This window comes from Molothrus aeneus, chromosome 4, assembly GCF_037042795.1.
Source record: "Molothrus aeneus isolate 106 chromosome 4, BPBGC_Maene_1.0, whole genome shotgun sequence".
NCBI lineage: Eukaryota > Metazoa > Chordata > Aves > Passeriformes > Icteridae > Molothrus > Molothrus aeneus.
This window is the reverse complement of record NC_089649.1, coordinates 4,629,989-4,643,136: the sequence shown is the minus strand read 5'-3', so window position 1 is coordinate 4,643,136 and position 13,148 is coordinate 4,629,989. Positions and strand designations below refer to the sequence as shown.

Genomic DNA, 13,148 nt, shown 5'->3' with positions numbered 1-13,148 from the left:
GGCTCCGGCTTTCCCAACATCACACTGGGGGGGGTCCTGGGGCGGGGGGCCCGAGTTACAGGGGCCCCCTCATTAGGAGGGGGTCCCAGGGGGGAGGGGGGGTTAGGAGGGGACCCCTCGTTAGGAGGGGGTCCCTGGGGGGGAGGGGGGTTTAGGAGGGGCCCCCTCATTAGGAGGGGGTCCCCGGGGGGAGGGGGGTTAGGAGGGGCCCCCTCCGGAGGAGGGGGTCCCTGGGGGGGGTTGGGGAGGGCCCCCTCCGGAGGAGGGGGTCCAGGGGAGGGGGCGGGGCCTGGGGGGCGTAATCCCCCCTCCAGGCTCCGCCCCCTTCCCCGGACCCCCTCCTCCGGACGGGGTCCCACCCCGGCCCCCTCCAGGGACCCCCTCCTCCGGACCGGGGCCCGGGAGGGGGGGAGGGCGGGTGGGGTGGGGGGGAAGCAGAGGGGGGCGCGTCACTCTGCAGCGTGAGCACACGTAAAAAATAAACCTGCCAGACAAACGACCGTCCCCTGCCGTCCTGTCCCCGCCCGCCCCACCCTCCCCCCGGGCCCCGTCCGGAGGAGGGGGTCCCTGGAGGGGGCCGGGGCGGGACCCCGTCCGGAGGAGGGGGTCCGGGGAAGGGGGCGGAGCCTGGGGGGGTTACCCCCCAGGCCCCGCCCCCTCCCCTGGACTCCCTCCTCCGGAGGGGGCCCTCCCCGACCTCCCCCCAGGGACCCCCTCCTCCGGAGGGGGCCCCTCCTAACCCCCCTCCCCCCTGGGACCCCCTCCTAATGAGGGGGCCCCTCCTAACCCCCCTCCCCCCTGGTACCCCCTCCTAACGAGGGGGCCCCTCCTAAACCCCCCTCCCCCCTGGGACCCCCTCCTAATGAGGGGGCCCCTGTAACTCGGGCCCCCCGCCCCAGGACCCCCCCAGTGTGATGTTGGGAAAGCCGGAGCCCCGGCGGTGTCGGGCGGTGTGTTCGACTGCAATGGGGGGACCCGCAGAGCGGCTCCAGCCCCGTGTGGGGACCCCAGCGAGGCCGGGGGCGCCGGGCTCCGGCCCTCAGGGCTTTATTATTGCCCGGCACCCCGAGCCCCGCGGCTGCGAGGAAAGGAGGAGAGCAGGGAATGGAAAACGAGAACAGGGCAACGGAGGAGAAGGTGGGGAGAGATCTGGGTGTGCAGGACAGCAGAGGACGGGGCTGGGGGGAAGGCACGGTAGAGAAAGGAGCAGGATTGAGGGCGGGTGGGGAGGGCCCGGTGGGGGGGAAGGGGGAGCTGAGAGCGGGGTCAAGGGAGAGTCTGGCTGGGGAGGGAAGACAGAGGATGGAAAAGTAGGATAGGGTAGGTAGGGTAGAGAGTAAGAGAAGGGCGGCCGCGGGGGGGGAGGGAGGGGAGGGCTAGGGGGGAGAGGGAGGGGGGGGGTTTGGGGGGGGGAGGGTGTAGGGGGTGGGGGAGGGGTGGAAGGGAGGGTAGGAAAGAGAAATACCCAGAAATACAACGCAACAGAAACGCAGGAGAAAAGAAACGCAGAGAAAAAGAGATATAGGGCCCCGGCCGGCAGCAACCTCCCTCACCCAACGCCGAGGAGCAAATGGCTCCGCCGTGCCCTCCCCGCGCCTTAAATCCCCCAAGGCCCCGCCCCGCGCAGCCGCACTGGGGTCCCTCACACCTGTGCAGGCCCCGCCCCTCGCACCTGTGCCGGCCCCGCCCCCGGGGCCCCGCCTCCCCCCCCCCGCCCATAAATCCCGGCGGATCGGGGCCTGTCTCGTTTTCTGCGGGGGATGCTCATCTCGGGAGGCAGCGGGAGCGTCGGTCGGAGCGCTGTGCGGAGATCCGGATCGGGAGCTGCTGCTGGTGCTGCGTGGGATCCAAGGCGCTCGGGTGGGGTCGGGATCGGGATCTAGGCCTGGGTATTCGCGTTCTGGTACTGTCGGTATTTCTTGTGGGAGCTGGGCTGAGCCGTTTTTTCCTCGACGAGCAGAGTATGGGTGCCGGGACTGGAGGCTCGAGGTGGGATTGGGACTAGGATCGGGACCACCACCACTGCGCTGGGAAAAAGCCGCTCCAGGACAGGCGCTGCCGCTCCGGCTGCGGCCAGCGCGGGGCTGGGTCCCGCCGGGGCTCCAGGCACGCTCCGGTTGTGGCGGCAGGGAGCCAGTGCTGTGCCGCTGCCGTGCTCGCCAGGAGGACGACGCTTCCCCGGAGCAGCCTCTGGATCGCGGCTGGCAGCGGGAAGGACACCGAGACCGCCCGTACCGGCCCCGGGACCCCATGGGCATCGCCGCTCGCTCAGCGCCGCCGCCCGCCCCGCGGGGCGCCCCCTGGCGGACACGGCGCCGCCCCGCAGCCCCCGGCCCGGTAACGCCACGAGCGCCGCGCTCCCCTACGAGCCACAGCGGCCGCAGCCCCTGCTCCGTGCCCGCAGCCCCTGCTGGGGGCTGCAGCTTCCCAGCCAGGAGCAGCCGCTCTGGGACGGCCGCTGGGGCCGAGGCGTTGCTGCTCCCGCTCCCGTTGTGCCTGGGGTGCGACTGGAGCCCCAGGGAAACGCTAGGAAAAACCCCATGGGTTTAAAAACCAGTGGAAACGATTTGTTCTTTATTTCCAGAGCTGTGAGAATCATCAAGTCAAATGCTGAGAAGGGCCCAGCTGCACATCAAACCCAGAATTTTGGCCTCCTCAGCATCCTGCTCCAAACACCTGGGCCAATCCCAGGGCTGTTCCAAAGGCCCTGTGTGGGATGGGAATGACTGCTGCCACTAAGAGAACTCCTCTACAAATGCAGTTCCTTCCTTTCTGCTACTGCTGCTTTACACAGCAGCCCCTGCAATGGCTGTGGGGCAGAACTGGCTGGCACTCAACATGGCAGCACCAAACTCTTCCCCATAACCCTGATTGTTCTGCCCTTGCCAGGATTTCCCCAGCAGCTGTAAATGTGCTCCCACAATGTCCCTTTGTTTCCCCAGGAAGAAGCGAACAAGACAAGCCCTCAGGGTTACCTTGCTCCGTGGCCAAAGCTCTTCTGGAGAGTGCCGGGGGGCGTTGCCTGCAGGTGAGTGCTGCCAGCTCCAAACGATGCTGGCTGCTGGGGCCAGGGCTGTTTTTCTGGCCCAGGGGCCTCGGTGTCTCCTGCTGGCTGCCAGCCATGCTCCTTGGTGTTCCCTGGCTGTGTCCCAGCTGGCTGGGAGCGCAGGGCAGGAGGAGGCCAGGAGCTCCTGAAAGGCAGCAGCACCTCGTGTCTTTGGCATCTGCAGGGGAGGAGCTGTGCCTGCACCGTGGCTCCTGGGCCAGGGGCTGCTCTGAGCAGGCCCCTGGAAATGCTTCAGCCCGGACAAAGCCACACCAGCAGCCCAGCAGGACCCCAAGGAGCAGCTGGCATTGCTGGGAATGGAGGCACGGGCCCTTTGCAGAGGGGCTCATGCAGCAACTCCTGGCTCAGAGCTCCCACACAGCTGCCAGCTGTGGCCCAGCCACCCCAAATCCCTTCCCTCCTCCCCAGCCTGAGGCCATCGGCCATCAGCAGCATCAAAGCCAAGGCCATCTTCCCCCACAGATGTTCCATCCCAGGCAGCAGCCCTCAGAGGTACCTGAAAATCAGTGGGATGGAGTTTGGAGTTTTCCAAGGATCCAGCTGGAAGTGCAGAAGTGATGGAAAGCTTTCCCAGGTAGGTGCCACTGGAGGTGTGCTGAAGACAAAGCTGTGCATCCCTTTCCTGAGAGAAAAGAATTTGTAGAGGCCCCTGCTGAGGCTCTGAAAGGAGCTGAGCTTCTGCAGGGAGAGATGTCCCCCCTGGGCACAGGGGCTGCCTCAGCTCAGGCTGGGAGCACATCTGGCCACTGCCTTCCCCTGCTCTAAACCATCCACTGGATGTTCTCCATCCTGGAGCTCAGGGGGGTGAAATGGGCTCCATTCCAGGCAGCTCTGGCCAGTGAGCCCAGGGACACCATTGGGCTGAGGGTTCCCAACAGCCACTTCTATGGAATAGAACCCTGGCCTTGTCCCTGTGCTGCTGAGCTTCCTTGGAAGCTCTGCTGGCTCCTGACACAGCTGCTGTCCAAGGCAGCAGCTCTGCATGGGAATGCCCACACTCCATGGGGCACTGGGAGGTTACTGCAGCGGGAATGGAGCAGGGAATTTGGGGCTATGGGTATAACTCATCAGAACTGGCACAGCTGACAGGGAACCCCAAATCTGGGCACCACACAGAGAACAATCTTTGTCCTGCCTTGTCAGCTCAAACCCCTGGGCTGAGAAGTTTTGGGAATTAAGTGGATGGAATGATACAAACCACAGCAAGTGGCATCACCCAGAGGGACAATCCAGGTCCCAGACAATTGCTCCACAATCCACTATGGGGGAAAACACCCTGTGCCTGCCAGGAGCTCTGACTCTGCTTCTCTACCAGCTCCTGAGCAGTGTCAGGGCCACCATGAGGGCTTTAAAATCCAAACAAACCCCATATCCCACACAGTGAATAATCCAAATAAAGAAATGCATTCTTGTCATCAAAGCTCCAAACTGTGTCAGGAGCTCTGCCAACAAGTTAATGGGATTCCCAGGAGTCTCATTAATGCTCTTGGTTTCATTTTTATGTATTTTTAATCCCTCAGTGGGCAGCCTGTACAACTTATCCTGGGATTTAGAGGCTGAGCAGGGCTGGCTTTGGGTTGACCTCCACCTCTGGCCCCAGCCTGTGCAAACACACCTTGTGCCAGGCTGGGTGAACTCATCACCTCAGCGTTTCCCTCCTAAATATCCCCTCCTTATCTCTCTGGAGATTCACTGACAGCCATTTTGCCCAAACCATGCACTCCTCACCTCCATGTGGCCTCCAAGTGTCCATTCTGTTCCTCACAGGTGCCCTGGTGCCACCGTGTTGGTCCCTTTGCCTTTCTCCAGCCCGAGGCTGCTCCTCTGCTCGCTCTCTGCACTCTCATCCCACAGGGATCCTCTTCTCCCTTCCCTGCTGGCTGCTGCCAAGGAAGGAGGACACAGGGAGTCTCCAGTGCTGCCCCCTCAGCCCTGGAGAGTCCTGGCTGTGGGCCCGAGGGGCCTCGGATTTCCCAGGGAAATTGTCTGCTGGTCTCCCTTCAATGACCTCAGCAATTCCCTCCAAAATGCCACCTCACTGCCCCTGACATCCCCTCACATTCCATTGCCCTACACAAACAGTTCTTGGATCCCCTCTAGATCACACCAGGTTTTCAGCCACATGAATGGCATCACCTGTGCCCACTGCTCGTTATTCACCCAACCAAAAGCAAGAGCAAATGTTGGTTGGGCTTTAATAACAACTTGAAATAACTTTACAGCAAAATAACTCACCTTTTCCTTCTGTGGGTTTTTTTTTCCCTTCAGCTGCTGGGCTTCCCTGTGAGGATGTGTGCTGAGCTCTGGGTGGAGGGGACTGTCAGGCTGAATGGCTGTGGGTTTGTGCTCTTCTCCCTGGGCATCAGCCACTGCCCCAATCCCTTTGCCCAGGCTGTTCCCTGTGCCTGTGCTCAGGCTGGGGCAGCACAGGCAGACGCAGCTCTCAGCACTCCCTGCTCCAAACACAGCTCTGGCCTCCACTGCAATCTGGCTCTGCTGGGAGGTTTGCTCCTAGAGAAATCCAAGAATTGCTCATGGCAATGTGGAGAATCAATCTCCACAAAGGGAGGCAAGGAATAAAATCCTGCTCTGGGAGCCCTTGGGATCTGCAGGGCTGCTGAGGGAAGGGGACATTCCCTGCCTGCAGGGCACACAGCCCCACCTGCAGCAGCCAGCCCAGCCTGCCAGCTGGGCTCTGCCAGCCCCTCTCTGAGCCCCCTCCCTGTGCTGCTCCCTCTCGGTGCCTTTGGCAATCCCAGCCTGAGCCTGAGCAGCCCAAAGCTCTGGCTGGCAGCCCAGGGACAAAGGGACGCTCCCAGGGATGGGGCACATTCCCAGCAAATGCTCCCAGCAGGGCACAGAGGCACCCCTGGAGCTCCTGGCTGGGGCTGGCAGGAGGGCACAGCCCCCAGCTGGGCTGGCAGTGGCAGTGACAGCAGCAAAGTGCCACGCTCTGGTGGCACAGCACAGACACCCAGGCCAGCACTGCCCGTGGCAGGGGCACAATGAATTCTGCTCCCTGTGCTGCCCCATGCCAGCAGGAAAGCTCCAGGGGCATGGAAACTCCTGCCCCTTCCCCCCAGCCCAGATGAGCACTCCTCAGTTCCCAACACCCAGTTCTCACCTCCAGCCTGCTCCCGGGGCTGCTGCCACGTTCCTGACAAGGTGCCAAAGGCCCCTGGGCACAGGGCTCCCTCTGTGTCTCAGGGCTTGGGCACGGCAGGGACCAGGCTGCTCCAGCAAGGACAGCCTGGAACCAGAGCAGATGTCCCAGGGCTGGCAACGGGCTGGGGACAGCAGCTCTGAAACCCAGAGTGCTGAAAACAGCCCCCAAAGTGTTCTATGGTCACACCTTTAACATGGCTCCAAAGGGCAGCAGCTCTGGTGCCAGAGCAGCACCTGCACCATTCCCTGTGCCAGCCCTGGCTCACTGAAAAACAAAACAAATCAACCACACCCAGGCCTTGTTTGCACAATTCCTGATCCAAACCCTCACCTTTCCTGCCCAGCACTGAGGCAAATCTGACACAGCATTGAGAAGTGACCTTTGCTGAGAGCAGCCATCATCCCAGTCCTCCAGCCTTGGCAAGATTGTGCAGTGAATGGACCTCAGTTCTACTCCTAAACCTCAATTTCTGTCAGTTTTTGTTAGAAAGATACTGGACAGTAAATCATGCAGCAGAATTTGCAAATTGCACAAGGAATAACAAGGCCCAGAGCAAAGCCAACCACCCCCATCACTGCTGCACCCCAATTCTGGGAGAAATGCTGATCTCATTTCTAAACACTGCCCTTCCCTCCCACTCAGTCCTTCCCTGCACATCCCTGCAGAGCATTGACTCCATCTTTTGCTGCCAACAGCCCCTCTCCAGCCCAGAGCCCACTGCTCACAGACACAAACTGAGCAAGCCTAAGGCAATGTTCCCAGCAGCAGATGCAATTCCTGAACTCCCTTTTCCCTGGATTCTGAGCCCTTGCAGGAAGCTCAGCTCAGCCCAGAGTCTGTTCTGCTTTCCCAGAGGGAAATACAGCCTGCTGGGCCCCAGCTCTGGCACCACATTGCCCTTGTTCCTGTGCCCTGGAAAGGCACAGGCAAAGCCAGTCCCTCAGAGCCCATCCCTGGGCCCCAGGAGAGCTGGAGCTGCTCCCAGATGCCAGGGCCCTGCAGGGCTGTGCTGACACCAGCACAGGCTGACCCCTGTGCCCAGCACCACCCCTCACTCTGCTCCCATGGCTCCCAAATGCTGCCAGCCCTGCCCCTGCCCCTGTGCCAGGGCCGTGCCTGCCCCCAGCCCCAGCAGAGGCTGTCACCCAGCCCTGCAGCGGCTGCCAGCCCTGGCAGAGCTGGGCATGCACTGAGAGCTCCCGAAGGAAGGCCCAGAGCAGCCCTGGGCTGCACAGACAGTGCCCAAGCTGCCCTAGGGCACAGCCAGCACCACAGCTCCAGCATCCCCAGGGAACTCTGGCACTGCCTCTGCACCTCTGCCCTTCTCCAGCAGGCACAGCTGGGGCTGGGCTGGCAGCAATGGCATTGCCATGGCAGCTCATGCCAGCAGAGAGGAAAAGGGGAGCCCTGTGTCCCTCTGACTCACCCCACAGCGTGGGCAGGACCAGAGCCCTCCAGCGCAGAGCCCTGCTGCTGAAGCCTCTTGCCTTTGGCTGCTCCAACACCAAAGCTGTGGGCAAAGATGGGAGGAGTTGGATGATTTTTCCTGCCCTGAAAGAGAGGAGAAAAGAAAATTAAGTCCACTGTGGAAGTCAAAGGATCCCTGCTCTCATAGCTCTGCTCTGCTGGCTCACTATGGGGTTTTACCCATGAGAGGTGACACCAATTCAAACACAAACGTGTCCTTTGCCAGCACTTTTATTCCTGACTATTTCAGACAATGAAAGGATGCTCATTTTTCATCTTGCATTCTCTGCCTCATTTGAACAGAACCATTTTTATCCCAGAGCCCACGTGGCAGCCATTCCATCCTTTCCCACTGGACTTTGCACAAAGGAAGGGACACCCGGGATGCTGCACCACAAGAAATCCCAAAGAGAATCCCCTCCAAAACCTCCCAGGGAAAGGCTTTTTGCTTTTGGGACACAAGAAAGGCCTTGGGCCATTTGCACCCACATGGAAAGCCCACACTGAGCACTTGCTTTTAAAGATGTTGCACTTGAAGTTACAGACATGGAATTGCTTTGGGATTTGGCATTTCCTGCACCCACACAAACACATTCAAGGAATTAAGCGCAGAGTCCTGAAGTTTGGTTATTCCAATGCTGTTTTGGTAGTGCCACTTGACACACCAAAATCCACAGCAACACTTCAAAAAATGCAAAGCAACTTTCACCCCCACAGCCCCCTTCCTTTCCATTTTGCAGTTTCGGGCTCCTCTTAAGAACAGGTTAAAGCAAAGAAGAGAAAAGGCCAGGACCTGCTCCCAGCCAGTGCCCCAGCCACCTGTTTGCCAGAGATTCTCCTTACAGCTGATGGCTTTTCTAAGAAAGCTCCAGCTCAGCCTTATCACAATCCCCTGGCAGCCCTCACCATCAGCCCCAAAGGCCAGGGCACATCTGTGTGCTGCCTCAGGAAGCTCAGTGGCTCTCTGGGGGACAAAACCTGGTTTGGGCCCAGAGCTGACTCTGCTCCCTGCTGGCTGAACTGTGCAGCTGTGGGATGCAGCTGGGTGCTGCAGGGCAGAGTGTGTCACCCTCTGTGCCAGCCAGGCTCCAAAGGCAGCCCTTGGTGCCCCAGCAGCGCTGCTGGAAGCGCTGGCAGCGCTTGGCACAGATGGGATGGAGCCTTCCCACAGCTCTGTGCCCTGGCAGTGAGGCTGGCACAGCAGAGAGGCTGATGGCAGCAGAACAAACGCTGGGTTTCCATGGGCACTGATGGGCCTGAGAGCCCCAGGCCAGAGCTGCTCCCTGCCCAGCCCAGGAGCTCCCAGTGCTGCTGCAGGGCACGGGCTCTGAGGGAACCCTGCAGCTGGGCCAGGAACGCAGCAGCGACAATTCCCAGGCACAAAGAGATCCCCACCTGCTCCAGCAACTGAACCTCTGGGGCTCAGCCCCGCGGGCTGTCCCTGCTCCAGGCAGGAGGAGCCACACAGCCCCCGAGGCTGGGCTCACACCCTGCCCTGCCAGCAGGAAACAAGGGCTTCATGAAGCTTTGGGGACACCTTCTGTCCCCAGAGGGCTCTGACACAACATCCAGCAGTGTGGATGTTTAATAAAGACAGCTCGGACCTATCCTTGCCACAGACTCGCCTTTGTTATTGCCTCACAGTCTCTGCTTTAAAATATTTTGCTATTACAAGTGTTTAAACAAGACTGACCGTGAGCCCTGCACCCTTGCCGTGCTCCAAGCCCTAAGGCAGAGCTGGATATCCTCACACTCATCCAGCCTGAGGGAGCTGCTGCAGCATTTAAAACATTTACAAACCACCCCTGCCCTGAGGGTGTGCAGCCCTGCAGGTGCCTGGGTGCCAGCCCAGCATGAGAGATGGGACATCAGGAGAGCGAGCAGACAACGCCCACTGCAGCCTCTGCACCTCGGCACTGCAGCTGCACGATCCTCACTGCTCAGCGACTCTCAGCTCTGGTTCCAGGACTCCCGCCAGGAAACTGAGGGCCCTTTCCAGATGCAAATCCCCACAGAGCCACTGCTCTCCTCTCCACCCACCCTCCTGCTCCAGCTTTTACCCCTTTGGTAGCCACCACCCCGCCCAGGACACAGAGGAGGCTCTCGGGTGCCAACTGAGACCCAAATCGATCCAGGTGCCTCAGGACATAAATACAAACAAACTCGTCCCTTCTAGGCTAACAAAATGTCTTGGTGCTCAGTTCCTGTTTCCTAAGGCAAAACCCACGGATCAGGGGAAAATGGCAAGTCCCAAACCCAACCAAACCCGGTTTGGCATCGGTTTCCATCAGGACTGTTCAGGTTTCCCAGTGCCCCTCAGCTGCAGCCACAGGAGCAGCTTCTCTCTGGGACCCAGGGGGGTGGGCACAGGGACACCCATCCCGCTGCTTCCCGGCAAACAGAGCTCAGCCCAGCCCAGAATGAAACATAACAAATGCAGGTATTGCCCTTGCCATTCATGTCTGAGCTCTGGCACGGTGTTATTGACCACAAAACTCCCGAGAGGGGACAGTCTGTAACTACTGCTCTGGACCAAGGATAATCTGTCAGTTCGTGTATGCACTGCACAGCTTTCATAAACAGCACTGTAACAGACACTAGTTTAGACTGCAGCATCATAGAGACTGTGAAATGTTCAAATGCTGTTACATGTAAGGAACTCAGAAAATGGTGTCAGATAATGAGGTGATTTCCCACAGCTGGGGACAATCTTATCTGAAACACAAGATAACAGAAACAGAAACCAGAGCACTGAAAAACAAAGGAAAAATTTACTGACCCTCGTTATCAAATAACGAGGGAGTGAAAATAAAACAGGATGGCACCACAGGAAGAAATAAAGTATATTGGTGTAATCCACAAGATGGCACGAAGATTCCAACCAAGCAAAAGAACATCTAAACTGAAAAGGACTCTTTGAATATGTATAAACTCTAATGAATATGCACACACCACTGCAATGGAACAGAATCTAGAGAACACGGTTTAAGGGAACCGGGTGCTCCTGGCAAACAGCCAAGCACCCCAGCGCTGCCTTTTATCCCTTAACAAACGTGTAAAAATTCGAGACAGTGAACTCTGTTTCTCACCCAATAAAACGCTGTTCCCGCAGCTGGGACGAGCCCCAGCTTTATTCCACGGCACACGATCCCAGAGAGCCGCAAGGCCCGGGACAGAGCCGTGCCACCCGCAGCGGGTCCCACGCAGCAGCGCCCAAAGCAGCCCCGGCCCCCTGTGGGTGCCCCCGGCCCCGGTGCCCCCGGCCCAGCTCCCTCCCCTCCGGCCGCTCACCTGAGGGCACCGCCCGCTGCCTCCCGGCGCTGCTGCCGAGCCGAGGGCATTGTCCCCGCTCCTGGCCCAAAGGCCGCGTTCTGCGCTGCAGGGCGCGCTCCGGGGGACGCGGGGGCGGGCAGGGACAGGGTGACCCGGGCTGAGGCGGCTGTCCCGGCGCTCTGTCCCCTCCCGGGGCTCAGGCCGGGGAGCGGGGCCCTGCCAGCGGCCGCCATTGCAGCGCGGAGCAGAGTCAGGCAGGGCCGAAGAGCCGAGTGTGGCCGAGTGGAGCCGGCAACAGCCGAGCGTGGCCGAGTGGAGCCGACAATAGCCGAGTCTGGCCGACAACAGCCGATCCTACCCGAACGGCTGACTCTGGCCGCGATTTGCCGAATCCATCCGAGCTGATCCGTGAACTGAACGGAACGCGACGGAACCGCGTTCAGCCCAACCTAACTAGATAAGCCCGACCGAACTAGATAAGCCGAACCAACGCGAGATCAGCCGAACCCACCTGAACATTACAGGGTCGCTCACTCACCCATCTCTCAGTGTGGGCAGGCACCCTCAGCTCCAAGGAGCTGTGCAGAGCGAGCGTTCCGTCCCTTGGCAAGCACGGAGTGATCAGCCCCAGGGACAGGAAAGTACAGACAAATGCCATGGTCAGCCCTGAGGATTCAGGAGGATTCAGAGCCAGTGGCCCAGAACCTGCCACAATTCTATCTACAATTGCAATGTAATTACGGTGGGACAGTGCAAGGCTGGAGTTCAGAGAGCTCAGCCGTTCCACCGGGGCTGGGGACATGACTGAGGGGGTTTTGTGTCAGTCTGATGGGCCTGAGCAGCATCAAGAACCAAAAGGAAATTTTACAGAAATGTTTTGAGACGGATTGTCCCAAAAACTTGGGCTGCTTCTAGGGGGACAAAAGATTGAAAAAGCTTTCTGTTGAATTCCTGTCAGAAAGTCCAGACCCACTGGTTCAGCTATGGAAGGGATGGATATGATGCACCATAGAAAGAGACAAATCCAGAAAGGTAAAAAGGACTATGTCCCATCATTCCCCAAACATGCTCCAAGGAGAAAGTTTCAGACAATGAAATAACAAAGGACTGGTTCCTACCTCTGGAGTTCAGTCCTACATTTTGTCCTTCCTTGGAAGGCGGAGACAGAACATTGCCCACCATGTTCTCTGCAGCTGCCCTCCATACTCGTGCAGCCCCTGCTGGGGCACTCGGGCTCTCCATTCCAGGCAGGCTGGAGCTCCCGTGCAAACCCAGCACTCGCCGGGTCCCCTCTAGGATGGAATGGCAAGGAAAGGACACAGCACTGTGTAGAAAATGTGAACTTTACTCTTGACTACTTGAACTTAACTTGACTACTCGCAAAATCTACAATACAGGGTGACTAGAAGACTGTGGGGTAAGAAACCTCTGCCTAAAATACTTGGAGAAAGGGAACGCCGAGGGCAACGTCAACTTCTTGTGGAAAAGGTGTCGGGGAATGCTATGACTGAGGACGGGGTGTCTCGAACTCCTGAGATGGGGATGTCGCAGTGCCCGGGCTGGGCGCTGGTCACACATCCCCGCAAGGCTCCGCACCGCGCTGGGGCTGGAGGTCAGCGCTGAGCAAGGCCAGGATCTCCTTACTCTCTCACCGGGCCCTGGTGCCGAGCGAGGCCGGAGTCTGCTCCTCTCTCACCGGGCCCTGGTGCCGAGCGAGGCCGGAGTCTGCTCCTCTCTCACCGGGCCCTGGTGCTGAGCGAGGCCGGAGTCTGCTCCTCTCTCACCGGGCCCTGGTGCTGAGCGAGGCCGGAGTCTGCTCCTCTCTCACCGGGCCCTGGTGCTGAGCGAGGCCGGAGTCTGCTCCTCTCTCACCGGGCCCTGGTGCTGAGCGAGGCCGGAGTCTGCTCCTCTCTCACCGGGCCCTGGTGCCGAGCGAGGCCGGAGTCTGCTCCCCTCTCACCGGGCCCTGGTGCCGAGCGAGGCCGGAGTCTGCTCCCCTCTCACCCAGCCCCCGGTGCTGCTCTCCTGGCTCTGGGTCTCTGCCGAGGCCGGTGCCGCAGGCAGAGCCGCAGCAGGGCGCGGTTTTGCCTCAGCAGCTGGAGCAGCTTCCCGGGACAGCCGCGGCCCCGGCGGCGGCAGCAGCAGCGGCGGGGCCCTGGCCGGGCCGAGCGGCTC

General features: G+C 60.0%; 1 protein-coding gene across 7 annotated transcripts; it reads right to left on the bottom strand.

The window, feature by feature from the left end:
* Positions 1–1,736: 1,736 nt before the first annotated feature.
* Positions 1,737–11,254, bottom strand: LOC136556320 (uncharacterized). 7 transcript variants are annotated; one of them, XM_066549460.1, is made up of 9 exons: positions 10,992–11,253; positions 7,660–7,784; positions 6,420–6,497; positions 6,192–6,317; positions 5,303–5,578; positions 4,796–4,947; positions 3,564–3,689; positions 2,976–3,224; positions 1,737–1,976 (listed from the first exon to the last, which is right to left on the bottom strand). In XM_066549460.1, the coding sequence occupies exons 3-9, from the start codon at positions 6,426–6,428 to the stop codon at positions 1,880–1,882; spliced, it is 1,035 nt and encodes a 344-aa protein (XP_066405557.1). In that variant the 5' UTR covers positions 6,429–6,497; positions 7,660–7,784; positions 10,992–11,253; the 3' UTR covers positions 1,737–1,879. The 7 variants fall into 7 exon arrangements, 5 of the variants coding, with proteins under 5 accessions (XP_066405557.1, XP_066405554.1, XP_066405558.1 ...); XM_066549457.1 differs by having other exon boundaries at positions 1,738–1,976; positions 4,796–4,950; positions 10,992–11,252; XM_066549461.1 differs by having other exon boundaries at positions 1,738–1,976; positions 2,976–3,191; positions 4,796–4,950; positions 10,992–11,252.
* Between the last annotated feature and the right edge of the window lie 1,894 nt (positions 11,255–13,148).

Bases quoted from the DNA above. Each gene is read 5' to 3' on its own strand.
- LOC136556320 (XM_066549457.1), bottom strand. The intron at 3,690-4,795 runs GTGAGGAGTGCA...CTTTTCTCTCAG, and splicing joins CACTTGGAGGCCACATGGAG to GAAAGGGATGCACAGCTTTG. The intron at 1,977-2,975 runs GTAACCCTGAGG...TCGAGCCTCCAG, and splicing joins AGCTTTGGCCACGGAGCAAG to TCCCGGCACCCATACTCTGC.